This window comes from Gymnoscopelus microlampas, assembly GCF_963454915.1.
Source record: "Gymnoscopelus microlampas genome assembly, chromosome: 13".
In the NCBI taxonomy this organism is placed as follows: domain Eukaryota; kingdom Metazoa; phylum Chordata; class Actinopteri; order Myctophiformes; family Myctophidae; genus Gymnoscopelus; species Gymnoscopelus microlampas.
The window spans coordinates 10,431,808-10,446,374 of record NC_139950.1 but is presented as its reverse complement, the minus strand read 5'-3'; the positions used below and the strand labels follow the sequence as shown (position 1 = coordinate 10,446,374).

Here is a 14,567-nt window from a genome sequence, read left to right as displayed (position 1 = left end):
ATAACATAACAAAAGAAAACATTTCTATATGTCCCAGTTAAAATTCAAATTGCACACGTAGACAACAAGAAAAATAAATAGGCCAAATGTAAAGCCAGGGATGAACATTATTATCACATTAATCCCTCAGTTAATTCACAGTTAATACGATGTGCTGCTGACCCCAACGACCCCGACGACCACGCCAAAGGCCTCGTGTACATCAGCGATTCCCAACCTGCGGGCCCGGGGCCCACCGGTGGGCCGTGAGGATATTGCAAGTGGGGCCCCCAAATAATAGGCTCTATGCACAGCAGCCATGTTATCACTTCCTTCACAGGTGTTACCAGTGATACTAATGAAGGCTCTGTTCCATTTAGTGTAGCACAGTGGTTCTCAGATATTTCAATTTCCACGACCCCCATAACTCTGAGAGTGTACAAATGGAACCAAATGGACCCTTATGGGTCCATTTGGTTCCATTTGTACACTCTTAAGAGTTACACACCCGTAAAGGGCCATTTCGGAGTGTTTCCAGTGAGCCAACATGCACAATATCAGCACCCTGACTCCGTCTGACCAGAATGGAACAGAGCCTTCATTATGCTGTGCATAGGGCCTATTGGCAAAACACTGCGATTGTAATGATAATATAACAGTAATATATATATCTTATATTCTTTCAAACCTTGAAAAGTTTGTTTTCATTGTGATACCGATAAATAGGAACTTAAAAAGTATACTACGCTAGTTCCATTGATCCAAGCCCGGAACACAATCGATCGATTGATCATTAAAATAAACATGCCGTAGCCTGAAAAGGCACGCGGACCGCCCATCCAGGCCACTTTGGGCTGCCGTGTTAAGTGGTCAGATGGGTGGTCGGCGGACGCTTTTCGAGATTTTCGAGGCCCTGATCCAGAGGAGGTTGGGAACCACTGATGTGCTTTATATAATACCATCATACGAGGCCCTGACTTAACGCGCAACACATCACCACGCACTTCACTTGGCAGGGAAACGGAAGGCAGATCTCTGTAAACACAAAATCTACAAAAACCCCAAAATGAGGTAATTCATTGTGACCAATAGAGTGCCACAGTTCAATGGAGTCCTAAAACCAGGAAGTCAGTTCGTCATGGGTTCCCCGGACAGATTTAAAAGCTCTTATATCCCATCGTTTTTTGTTTTTTTTTGTTAATGCAGAAGATAAGCTCTGTGGTTGATAATTATAAATTGTTATTGTAATTGTAAACCTAAGCCTAAGAGACGTTTACTTTTTGTTTACTCATTTGTTTTTATGATATGAATTACACCCGTTACAATACGAGAATTTTAAAGCCATTAAGTGCTTTTTGTTTTTAATTATTATTAACCACTTTCAACCTGTCGTCCCTATTTTGGGCAGGCCATTATAGGGGCGACATCTTTTTTTTTTTTTTTTTTTCAATTACATTTTCAGAAATTGAAACAAGCACAAGCTCACGACGCATTGGGAGCTTGTACAGTAGATCAGCCATTTCTGAAAATGTAATTGAGAACAAAATGTTTTGGCTATTTTGGCTATTCATCATACAAAGTATGATAGTACAATAGTATACAGTACATCATACTTATAGTACAAGGTATATAGTGCTTAAGTGATTAATCTCCTGCATGGTCCAAAAATGTTGTGATTTTCCAAGATGACTGTATGTCTTTTGAACAAAGCGTGCGAACAGCCTTGCTACAGAGCTTATTTCCGTCATTTACCCCAAGCGCAATGCAAAACAAATTCCTTTGTCAATGTGCGGTAGGAGCCCATGGCGTAGCTAACGTCCACGTTGGAAGGCGCCATCTCTGTGGCGTTCTATGTCGGTGGCAATACTGTCAGTGACAACGATAAAAACGTGCCCATTGCTAGTATTTCAATGCAGTGATCAGTTGTCGGTACACATACTTAAATAAACGGTTAATGTGGTTTCTGGTACATCAGGACCTGCGTTAGCATTGAGAATATTTACACTCCTTGGTTTTGGCAAGTTTCATTTTTTTCCTTCACTTTTCACAAAAGAGCACTTTGCGGCTACAAATCACACAGGATAGTGATTGATCCTAAGTCTATGTAGGGTCTACCCTGTTATGTTTCATTCCTGATCCTAATCTTGGACACCCAATCGCTGGGCAGGAGGGGGGCTGCTGGACTGCTGGAACCCTGCGTTTGTGGTTTTGGTGGAGCGGGGCCTTCGTCTTGTGGTTTCTGCTGAGGAGGGGGGGTGGGAGGCGGGGGGGGGCAGGTACAAGCGAAGAGGCCAGGTTGTACCGGGGCGGTGCTACTGCGTACTGATTTCGGTTCTGGAACACGAGAGCGAGGGGAGAGGAGAGGAGGTCGGGGAGGAACGGGACAGAGATGAGGTACACTTAGGACACTGGTTCTCAACGTGGGGTCCGCGGACACTCCAGGGGTCCTTGAAGGGGTTCCAGGAGGTCCCCGGGTAAAGTTAGGAACCCAACGCTGCTCTTAAAGGTCTGTAACTCAGAGAGTGCACAGAGAGTGACATGTGTGCACTCCCTGAATTAATGTAACACTGAGGAATTTACAATGTTAGACGTGGGGTCCCAGAGGAAAAGAGAAATGGTTTCAAACTGGGGGTCCTTTGAAAGGAAGATGGTTGAGAACCACTGCGCCAGGACACATACAGTATGATGGACGCGTTGGGGGGGTATCAGATTTGGTAGGAAACATTCTGAGAGGCGTTGCAGGGGGGGGGGCAGAAGGAGTTGCTCTGACAGTAGCGGAGAGCGGGGTGATTATTGCACGCGGCGGCAGTAGTAGCCCAGGACTTTGCATTTCTCACACAGGTGTTGGGGATGCTCCTTGCTCTGGTCAGACACATCCAGACCATCCGGCTTCTCTAAAGGGCGCTGAGGAGAGAGAGAGAGAGAGAGAGAAAATCATGAGTCACACAAAAAGCTGTGGAAAAATGACAGGGGAAAACATACCGTATCATGTGCTATTTACCCCCATCACCTACACCACACACACACACACACACATGCACACACGCACCACACATGCACGCACACACACACACACACACACACACACACACACACACACACACACACACACACACACACACACACACACACACACACACACACATGCACACACGCACACACATACATACACACACACACACACACACACACACACACACACACACACACACACACACACACACACACACACACACACACACACACACACACACAAAGCCTACACCAATAAGGTCTCCCTACTTTATAAAGAACCAGACTCCACTGAGCTGTATACCCAGCTGCTTCTTTGACCACAATTCTTTACTCCCAAACAGACCAGACCCATACTTTTTTTTCTTCTTTCTTTACAATTGCTTGCAGAGATATGGCAAAGTGCCGTCACCATATCAATCATTCCCTTTAACAGCTTGGTATTAAAGAAACAGCTCCAGCAGACATTTGACAATAAAGGCCTGCGATGATAATACCAGCAAACTACACTTGGAAAGGTTTTTCTTGGACGCTGTATGAAGGACAGAGTACATCTCTGAGCCAAAAATCCTGGATGTTGTTTTAACAATCCCTCTACAGGATTTTCTTTCCCATCTATTGTTGTAAGTTCTTTTTTTTGCTCTTCTTTTTCTTTTTTTTTTACAACATGGCTATTCCTTCCAAGCAGACCAACTGAAGGAAACCAGGTTACCCTGGGTCATCGCAAGGAATTATTTCTGTCCTCAGTTTGTCTGCCAGGAACTGTGAGGACTTTACCGATAGAAGCGTCACGCACTTCCAAGTTCCTGTGGAAACTTAGTTAAAGAGATCAAATGTATCTGGTGTGGGTGTTGTTGGCAAGTAAACGATCACGTGATCAAATTTGAAATGTTATGTTATATATCATTTAGATTTATGGAAGAGCTAAGGTGCTATGGTGTTTTTCATTGATTTAGTTTAGTTTAGTTGATCAAGTTTTGGGGAACGCCCAGATGATCAGTCATTTGATTTACATTCTAATAGGCGAACATTCGGCGACGTTCAACAATTATTAATGCAGTCTTTCAGACTTGTGATGTTAACAGAGAGAGAGAGATGCGATAATATCCCTAAATACAGACAAACATACTGTATGTACTGCGTGTGTACTGCGTGTGAGTGTGTGTAATCAACAATTTGATCAAAAAGTGTAAGAGTGTTCGTTTTTATACATCTTCTCATCTACTTGTTAAAGGACCACTTCACCCATCTTCATAGGTCCTCACTAATGCTCATTATAATATGGTACCATTTTTGTCTGCTCTGTGTGTCTCAGAGGAGGGCTGTGGACAGTTCAGAAACTCGCCTACCAGCGACAACAGGTACAACGGGTATTGCATAACTGGCTGGGAATGCATTCCCGACTTGCATCGTTCATGGCGTCTATGAAACATATCTAATGATGTAAAACCTTAAAAAACGGAGTTGACACTGATGAGAAGAGAGTTGATGTGAAAAGTATTTACCATTTTAATTGTAAAAACAATTATGTATTTCTAACAAATATGAATTACAAATGTGGGTGTTTTCAGGCTTTGTGTGAAATCCCATCGCTGAGGTTGGTTGTGGGATGATTCTGAAGACATCATCGAACAAATGCCACAAAGAGATCAAAAACTTGAGACTTGATTATTTCATTTTAATTCAAGTTGAATGTATGAATCTGGAGTTGGACACAGGCAAAAATGGGTGTGTCAATATTTTACATTTTGTAGCAGCTGCAAACAGTGGCCGTTGCTTTGCATCTTCATGTCGCTGGCTTCCGCGGAAAATTAATGGTTATATAGCTTTGTATCTGCAAATGTGAACGCAGCATTATAATAGCAACATCAGTCTATCAAGTAGTCCGGAGGATTGCCATGCTCTACTCACAAAATGACTAATGCCTGGTGCATATTCTTTAACATACGTACAGTACATAATAACAAAAGGCACATCACCACGTACGTTTCAAAGCTTCTTCTAATGCAACACAGCAGCAATCACAGAAACAAACGCTGACAAAGGCCAGAAGCGCGTTCTCTTTTTTTGTGAATGCTGCATGCCATGCATTAAAAGACACTTTGAAAATAATTTTGAGTGTGGATGGATGTTCCTTTTTTGTCTATGACATATTCTTTCTTTTTTCTTTTTGAAACTGTTTGTTCTTTTTCATGGGAAGCAGCAGAGGCAAACTTTTATGACTACACAGAGTCGGTCACTGCATCCATCAGTAAGTGCATTAATGGCGTTTGACAGAGGATTTTAATCTCCACGCTAACTTCAACTCAACTCAACTGCAACTTTATGGTCACATCAGATGTTGATGGGTGTAAAAAATGGAGTTAAATGATTTTACGTACAGGCTCCTGTCATTTAATGTAATTTCCGATCATGCACTTTCCTGCAGACTAACTGGCCTTTTGTCGGGGTGCATTTCTCCTTTCCGACATGTCGCCTTTCCGACGTTGGCGAACCCTATACCTAACCCTAACCCTAACCCTAACCGCACGCGGAAGCCACTAGTCGGAGTGGTGAGATGTCGGAATGGAGAGTGAACACCCTTTTGTCGGCACTCACTCACGCAACCCGAGGCGGACAGAGAGAGAGGCAGTGCAGAGGCACGTTTATGTTACTGCACTGCCTATTAGCTTGTAGATAGGCTATTTTTTTGCTATTTTGAAAGTACTAGACCTGTCCCCGTCTGGCACCGGTCTACTTGGGAACGATGCAAGTTGGGACCAATGAAAATAGGGAATAAAACGAATCAAATGGCAGGTGTGGGGAATTCGGCAGGTGTGGGGAATTTGCCAAATCAGGCCATGGCAATCAATTGGCTCATTCGGGCCACGGCCAGAGCCTTTTCTGGTGGTTCAGGACAATCGCCTATCCGACCGAACTGCACTCCCTCGACTTGTGTCGAATTTGAAGTTGGTCGGTCGAACGGTTCTGGAGATACGTGGATTACAGACGTACGTACGTACGCACATACATACGTACATAATAGAGATTCTTCAATTGTAAGATTGTGTGTGTGTGTGTGTGTGTGTGTGTGTGTGTGTGTGTGTGTGTGTGTGTGTGTGTGTGTGTGAGTGTGTGTGTGTGTGTGTGTGTGTGTGTGTGCGTGCCTGCGTGCGTGCGTGCGTGCGTGCGTGCGTGCCTGCTCGCGCGTGTGTGTGTGTGTGTGTGTGTGTGTGTGTGTGTGTGTGTGTGTGCGTGCGCGCATGTGTGTGTGTGTGTTTGTGTGAGATTGGCAGTGGTGTGGCTGCACCTGGACTTCATTGGTAATCAGTCAGTCTGGGAGAAACTCCACTCCAGGCCTTTTAAGTCGTTGCCATCCTGTACTGAATGTGTTTGCTGTGTCTGTTTAAAGTGTGGATATGGGAAGCTTTTAGTCGGGGCTGCGCTGCCATTTATTTTATTCACCATTTTCCCCCTGTTTTTGCTGCTAGTCAGGGAAACTACAGTTGTATTGACTTAGTGATCAGTGGTTCTCAAACTTTTTTCATTTCAAGGACACACCACTTTGGTGTGCATAGTGCATCAGGGCCCCCATAATTCAGAGTGTTACAAATGTGTACCCTCTCGAAGTTACAAAATCTTTTGTTTCAAATTCGGGTTACACACCCGTAAGGGTCTATGTAACTGCCTTAATGGGTTGTAATTTGTTATATTTTTTATTTATCTATATTGTAATATAATTTATTTGCCCTCAACTTGGGTTTACCATGTATTTGTTGCACCGGAAGGTCTAATTGTCTTGATCAAGCCGGAACGCGTTATAAGGTGTGGTTTCACAAGCGTGTTACATTGATACACTTCCGCTCACTAAGGAGCGTATTGTTTGAGCGTGTGCGGGACGGAATAAGGTACTTGTCTTTTCTTTATAAATGTGTACATTTACGTTCCTATCATGTGTTTTCTTTATGTTGATTTGATGTATTTTGTTCCAGTTGTACGTTGACTTTGTTTCTTTCTGAGGTAGTGTGCTGTTTGGCTTATTGTTTTGGCCTGACGATTTGTGCTCCTGCTCCCTTCAGTTTTTGTAACCTGATTTAGTCCAGTGCTTCTGACATTTTTTTTCATGTCAAACCCCCCCCCCCCCCCCCCCCCCCCCCAAATGAATACGTATTAATAGAGTATAGATGCTAGGGTTCAAATGGTTAAAGAAAAAAAAGTTTCCATCACACAACGATATGGCGGCCCCCCTGTAGTAACTCTGAAGACCCCTTAGGGGTCCCGGACCGCCCGTTGAAGATCCCTGCTGTATGTCATAGTTATGTCATTGATGACCGACGTCCCAGGCTGGCCGCATTGGTGCCAGGCCATTCCCGCGTGGATCCCAAAGATCCACATGATTCCGTTTTTATTGTCACACTGTTGAGAAGGCTTTCGAGAACCAAGTGTTTCATTGCCTGCAATGTTGCCACAGCTGTACTCTTAAGTGCATGGGACACTTGAGCCTATTTTATCAAGGCATAAGATTGATAACACAAGTAGCCTATTTTTTTTGAATACCAGTTACAATATTAAAGTAATGTTACTGAAGTGCTTTATTATCCAGTGATGGAGCCAAATATCTCTCGTTTTGATTTTCTCTTTATATTTTAATGAGACGAGCTGGACCTCCCCCAATACCATAAGCAACCACACAAACCACTAATGTGACCACATTCCCCTCACAGGGTCTGGGCTCAACTCAATGTTGGCTGAAGGCTCTTTTTTCCCTCCTTTTTCTTTACCATTTAAAAGTTTTAAAGTTGAAGACTACAGAAACCTCAGGTCTTCGAACGTCACAAACATTAACATGTGAATAGGTGTGCAACACTTTTTTCTTCTCTATAATGCATTACAATGATTTTATACTTATAATGCATTAGCATCTGCTTACAACACTGTATAACTACAGTTTTAAGTACTCATACTGTATATATTAAAGAAAAGTAATGACATTCCTGGAGGTGTAAACGTAAATGTTTTGTGGTGTTCATATTTACTTTACATAGAGTCCACTTATACTTTGGCTATTCAAAAAATAGCAGATATACAAACTCATAACACATCACTTCGTGCCACGCTATGAGCTTGTAGATCTGCTATTTTTGAAAAATCGAGAAAATGTGTGCAAGCGGACATTTTTTACTCAAATCTTTGCTTCTGGAGGTCCCTGGCACAAAATATTTTTGAGATTTTATGTCTTTAAAAAATGAAAAAGCTAAACAAGATATACATCATAAAAGATAAGAGATGGGGGTCCTTGACATGAAAAGGTTTGAGAACCACTACTACTATTGTGCATACACAATAGAATCCAGTACCTGCTTGTGCGGGTACACGTTGATGTGGCACTTGATACATTCTTGCCCCATGTTGGCCCAGGAGTTTCCACTCATCCACTTCCTCTTGCACTTGGGGCACTTGTACTCGCCAAAGCATCTCTTCTTCCCTTGGTATGGAGTCAGCCCTTCTCCTTTGGGCCGGGCCTGTGAACAACAACAAACACATTCCTTTAGAGCAGATCAGTGGGTTCCCAACTAACCATTTCTGGATCAGGGCCCACAAAGCGTTCGTGGCCCACCTATCTGACCACTTAACATGGATGACCCCCATGGCCTTTCCGTCTAGCGCCACCCTTAGGCCAACATTTCCACTTGCTTAGTAGTAAGACCACAGGCCTCTCAGTCAGTCAGTCAGTCAGTCAGTCAGTCAGTCAGTCAGTCAGTTCACACCTCGTTGGTCTTGGTGGGTGAACTACGGAGCAGCGCTGCAGCTTTTAGACTCTTTGTCTTGTTGGTTAACATAGTGAATTCTGCTGCAAATAGCTGTTGATCATGAAGCAATGACTGTCAGTGGGTCAGCAGCACCCATTTGTGTGGGTAAATATCCCTCTTTTTTAAGTTTCTTAGATTTTCAAGAATTTTCTATAATAAAAAAAAAACATATTTTTTCAAAGAATTGCAGAAATGTTCTCAATTTCAAAATAACTATAACTTAATTCTTCTTTTTTTTTAATAGTGAAAATAGCCAATCTACATGTTCACAACGCGTAACTTGACAAGTTGTGAACATGTAGATTGCCTATTTACACTCTTTAAAATATTACATAATGTAGTTGCGTACGTTTGCGTCAGACTCCAAATTTATCTTTTTAGTTTCGAACCGAGAAGTCTGGGAACAGTCTGCTCAAGACTGTGATGTATTGTAGTACATCACGGCTACCGGTGTTTTAGGTAGCTGTGATATCATCGCCTCGCGTGTTATCGCCTCATTTTTATACTCTCTTCACCAGATATTCTTTCAGCGTGGTGAAAGAAAACACAGATGATAATGGACGGTGGGTTTTTGACAGGGCGTTGTGCGCCGTAGAACATTCGCCCATGCCAAGTATACATCCAGTTTCATCATCACGGGCCACTCCCCTGGTCCTACATGCCATTCAGGACAATATATATACAATATAGCATTGCGTCATTGACATTTACTTCCATTACAGCTGTGTGAAATTATTCCTGTGATTCTCAGGAGGGAGATGATTACAAGCCAGTCAGTCAGCCATGAAAAAGCACTCTCACAAGAGGAGCGTGTTATTGGGTGGGGCCGCATCACATCACTGACTTCATGCTGGCAGCTGCATGCAGGCCAATCTAACGGCAAAACGTTGCTGTCGGGCAGAAACCTCTCAACTACATATTCTAACTTTGGGTGTTTTTCTCGTAAATTGATGCCCTACTTGATCATACTACAGTGTCACACAAAAGTAGCAAGCTCAAAACGCAAGCTCAAAACGCGTCATGGTTACATGTCGCCTTTCCGACATGTCGCCTTTCCGACGTTAACGAACCCTATACCTAACCCTAACCCTAACCCTAACCGCACGCGGAAGCCACTAGTCGGAGTGGCGAGATGTTGGAATGGAAGGCGGTTACCACGCGGCGCGAAGCGTCGCGTGGTAACCGCCTGAGCTTGTAGATCTACTACTTTTAATACTTTTGAATTTGAATCCTGAAAAGTAACAGTTTTGGACATACAGTTATACACATACTGTATGAGGTTTCCACCCGACAGAGACGAAAAGGCAGAACACACACATTTTATATCAATATAGGTTTAAAGTGCCAGCCTAGTCGCTTCATTTGGGTTTGTTTTCACAAACCTGGCTGCTTATTTCTTCCACAAAATCTGGCAACGGTGCTTCTGAGTCTTAAATGTCGCCCGTCGAAATAAAACTTCACGCGGCATCAGCAACACGTCCTCTGTGACAGATGACGTAACGGATATTTTTATTATTCGAGCGAGGAGATAAATGAAGTGGGGAGCAGCAGCGAATGTTCTATTTCATATAAAAAGTATTCATGTTCTGGTGGCAGCTCTCCAATGGGCTGGGGGGAACGCACACACGCCCCTCCCCAAATGAAAGCACATCTGCCCCATTCCCCATTTCCCTGCAGGACAGGCGATTGTTTTCCTAATCACCTTAACATCGGCTACAGATTTTGAGGGTGGAGGTAAGGGGCCACAGCTTAGGATAGGAGGGAGGGGGTACAATGTGTACCCCTGGCCTTTTCTGACTCGAGCCCATCGAGTCAGAAAACAGCGAGTCAAACACGCGTGCGTGTGTGCGTTTACGAGTACGTGTATTTGTGAGGGCCAAGTGTCTCCACAAGTACAATTTGAGAAATAGACATTGTGAGGACAATTTTCCTGGTCCTTCACGAGAGAAAATGGTTAGGTTATAAAAGATTTGGTCGAGTTATATGCTTACAATTAGGAAAAGATTCGGGTTAGAATTAGGATTAGTCATTTAGAGGGGGTTGGTTTAGGGGTTGGGGTTATGCCTGATTTATACTTAGCTTACTGTATACTTAGCAAAATGGCCCATCTGCAAGGGTCACAACGCGTCACGCAGCGATGCGTTGTAGCTTGTAGACCGTCAATTTTTGGCTTACGGGGTTACCGTTATACTGTAGATGGCCAAAAATGGCACAATGGTTCCTAATATTGTTGACGTCCTCACAAGTATAGTAATACAAACATGTGTGTGTGTGCGCGTGTGCGCGCGCGTGTGTGTGTGTGTGTGTGTGTGTGTGTGTGTGTGTGTGTGTGTGTGTGAGAGAAAGAGAGAGAGAGTAATACAAACTTAAATCAGCAGCATCTGGCGCTCTCCAAACGCACGCCAGCACTTTGCCTCAGCGGCAGTGAACCCACACTAACTAGGATGGGCTGCGACCCAGCCGCCCCGGCACTTCGACAGCCATGACCTCAACCCCCACTTGTCACTATTAGCCCCTCCCACCGTGCATGCATGCAGGCTGGAAACTCTGACATCGGCCGCAGCACGCCATTCCGTACGCACCGAAGGGCTCCTTTGACGCAACCGACAGACAATGCCATGACGACGTTTCGTATGGACGCCGGCCCACAGATGATCTAGCTACAGTGCGTCCCCCAGCATGACACCATTACTGTTGTTGGGAACCAAAGCAACATTTTTCTCCTTTTTCCTTTTTTTCATTGACTACGCCAGTGTTGTAACATACTTGTCGACCTTACTTGGCACGCTGATGCACTAGTCTGTTTCTCTCCTCTGACTGTTGTGTTTATACGATGGACGTTGCAGCTGCTGACACTGTTGTTGTGTATATATACGCTGTGCATAGTTGTGCTGCATATGCGTTGATTCATTCTTCTCTTCTTATATTAGTAGTATAGCGTTTAAAGGGATATTTCACTTTTGCGTGCACCCCCGACAGTTTTTAAGTTGCTTGATTCAGTATTTAGATATTTGATATTCATTTTATCAGACACGCCCCCTTCCTATACAAACCCATTTTAACTTCAATTTCCATTTTAACCATGCTAGATTCATTAAAAACACACGTCCTTGGTTCTAGTGATATTGTCCTACTAATACATGAGGGGGCCGTGTTTTTCCAAACTTTTTTCATTTATTCTATTTTATAAAAAAAAAACGTATAACAAATAAATGAAGAAGAAGAAACACGGACTCCACACATACCAGAACCAAGGATGGGTGTTTTCAGAATCCAACAAGGTTAAAATGGAGATTGAAGTTACAACGGGTTTGTATAGGAAGGGGCGTGTCTAATAAAATGAATATCAAAATGTCTAAATGCTGAATCAAGCAATTAAAAAACTGTCTAGGGTGCTCACAAAAGCCTGAGTAGATATGTTAAATCCCTTTAATTACTATTATTACTTAATATGCTGCTGCAATGTCCATAAGTTTTACTCTTATGTGCTTGTACACAAGATGTAACAGTGATGAACAATCCGAGCCTTGTCGATATAGCCATTACATTGGCATTAACTGTTTTTATTTTAAAAAAAACATGGTGAGTAATGATTTCTCACCACCGGTTCAAAGGTGAGAATTCTCCTGCTGAAGCAAAAAGTCCATTTCCATAACCTCCATTCCTCTTCAACTCCACACTGTTCTCTCGATCTGGCTTTGGCCATATAAGATGTACTGTACATCATGTTCTACTCAAAACCTGGCTCAGTGCATTCTCGTCAAACAAGTCCCCTTTACAAGTACAACCAAGACACAGCGGCATAACCGCTTAAATTAAACCCTATATGGTTGAGCGGAGTCCCTCAGGGCTCTATGCTAGTGTATTTTCTGTTTACTGTTATCTGTACACGTATATGAGTTTGAACTTGTTGTAAGATATGTGTCGCTGATTGATTCACAAAAACAAATAACAAAGGTGTGTGTCCCTTATCAGTTCAGTTTCCAAATGAGGGACGATTCTGTAAGGGACGGTTAGCAACCCTAGATGTGGGGTTACAGCGGAATCTTGTTTTGTTTCACACAACGTCCCTGAAAAAAATCCTCACTCATTTAGTGAGGCTGTGACTGGGTGACGTCGGTCGCACCTTGTCTGAGTTGCTTGCCCTGTGTCATCACCTGTTTTCAGTTTAGTTGCAAAAGCAAATTCCGTGCTTTGGCGATAATGCAGAGTGCAAGAAACTGGATGTTCACAGGTAAGCTTCAAATGATGTATTAACCAAACAAAATAAGATGGGGGGGGGTCTTTGGCTCTTGTGAAGGCTGCGCGTCGAAGTCTGCCCAATAGAAATTACTCAATAAATTACAACGCAACATTCTATTAGCCGCGTAAGGAGCATGTTGTGAGCTTGCAGACTTGCTATTTTCGAAAACGTTTGAAGATTTTTTTTTGATTAATGATTTAATACTCTAATTCTGCGTGTCGGAGCAACTTGTGAGGATGAACGGAGCCCGTGGCCAGAATCTCTTTGAACTTTCAGTGAAGGGAGGGGGGGGGCGATAATGTTACTACCACCCGAACACAGTGGGAGGTGAATGTGCGAGGCCATTGCAACATGCTGCTGCCCTGAGATGGCGAGAGGGGATTTTAGATTCCCCAAGTCATAAACTTTATAGGCACACTGTTGGCATGGCACATTCCAGCCGGCGGCCTTCTCAAAACACGTAGGAATGAATGAGTGAATGAATGTCACAATAACATCTGGTCTCATCGTGCCACCCATGCCACAGGGAGGTGGCAGAGAGCAGAGTAGGCAGAGTAGACTTTGAATCAATATCATGATCATTTCAAACTTCTGTGAAAATAGCTGATCTAAAAGCTGACAACGCGCTGTGATGCGACGCGTTGTGAGCTTGTAGATCAGCTATTTTCACTAGTTTTTGCACGCCACCATTGTACAACAAAGTATGATACAGGGCTTAAGTGGTTCCTCACAATCAATTTGGTCGATCCTATGTCACTCTGACTCAGACATAACCATAAACAAACCCGATTACACACAAATATAGGCAGGACCACGTCCATGTCACTCTGACTCAGACATAACCATAAACAAACCCGATACGCCCATATATGGGCATGCCAATACATGGGCATATACTGATGACATCAGGGATCTCCATATGGGCATAAAAGGGACAAGGACTGACAGATACAGAGATCTCCATATCATATGGGCATTATAAGGGACACAGGTAGACAGACATCTCCATATATGGGCACAAAAGGGACACAGACAGACGGGTACAACGTCTACTCTAACAAAAACCCCGACACTATGACTGAGACATATCAGTCAGATTGTCGGTGCAACGTAGGTGTAGCAGCCTGACCTCTAGCCAAACCTCTAGTTGTAAAGAAATCGATTAGAACTTTGTTGTGTTGGTTTGTTGATGTATAAGAATATTCAAAATAATAATAAATACAAACCTTACTTCTCAATTATTCAATTAACCTATATGACAAGATTGAGTCTCTATCTATGTTGGCTCTAAATGTCGGTTTCAATATATTTTCAGTTAATTGCTCAGCCCTAGAGTCTGCTCATGGACTCTGCATGGTCCATGCAGGTTCCAGCAGTCAAGGCAGACTGAAGGCACATTTATGCTCCGCCGTAGGACTTGGTCGCACACCGCAAACAACCGACTTACAAGCTCACACCGTGGCGCGTTGTGAGCTTGTAGGTCGGCTGTTTAGGACGCGCGACACCGCCGCATGACGAACGCAGCGCAAATTAGCCACGATGAT

At 43.4% G+C, this 14,567-nt stretch overlaps 1 protein-coding gene across 1 annotated transcript in view; it reads right to left on the bottom strand.

The window, feature by feature from the left end:
- Window positions 1–396: 396 nt before the first annotated feature.
- Window positions 397–14,567, bottom strand: part of zcchc24 (zinc finger, CCHC domain containing 24) — a 76,986-nt gene continuing 62,815 nt past the window's right edge. The window contains exons 3-4 of the mRNA XM_084076480.1: window positions 8,328–8,492; window positions 397–2,883 (exon numbers count right to left, since the gene is read on the bottom strand). Coding sequence (XP_083932606.1) covers window positions 2,770–2,883; window positions 8,328–8,492 — 279 coding nt within the window. The 3' untranslated portion in view covers window positions 397–2,769. The remainder of the gene's footprint in view (window positions 2,884–8,327; window positions 8,493–14,567) is intronic.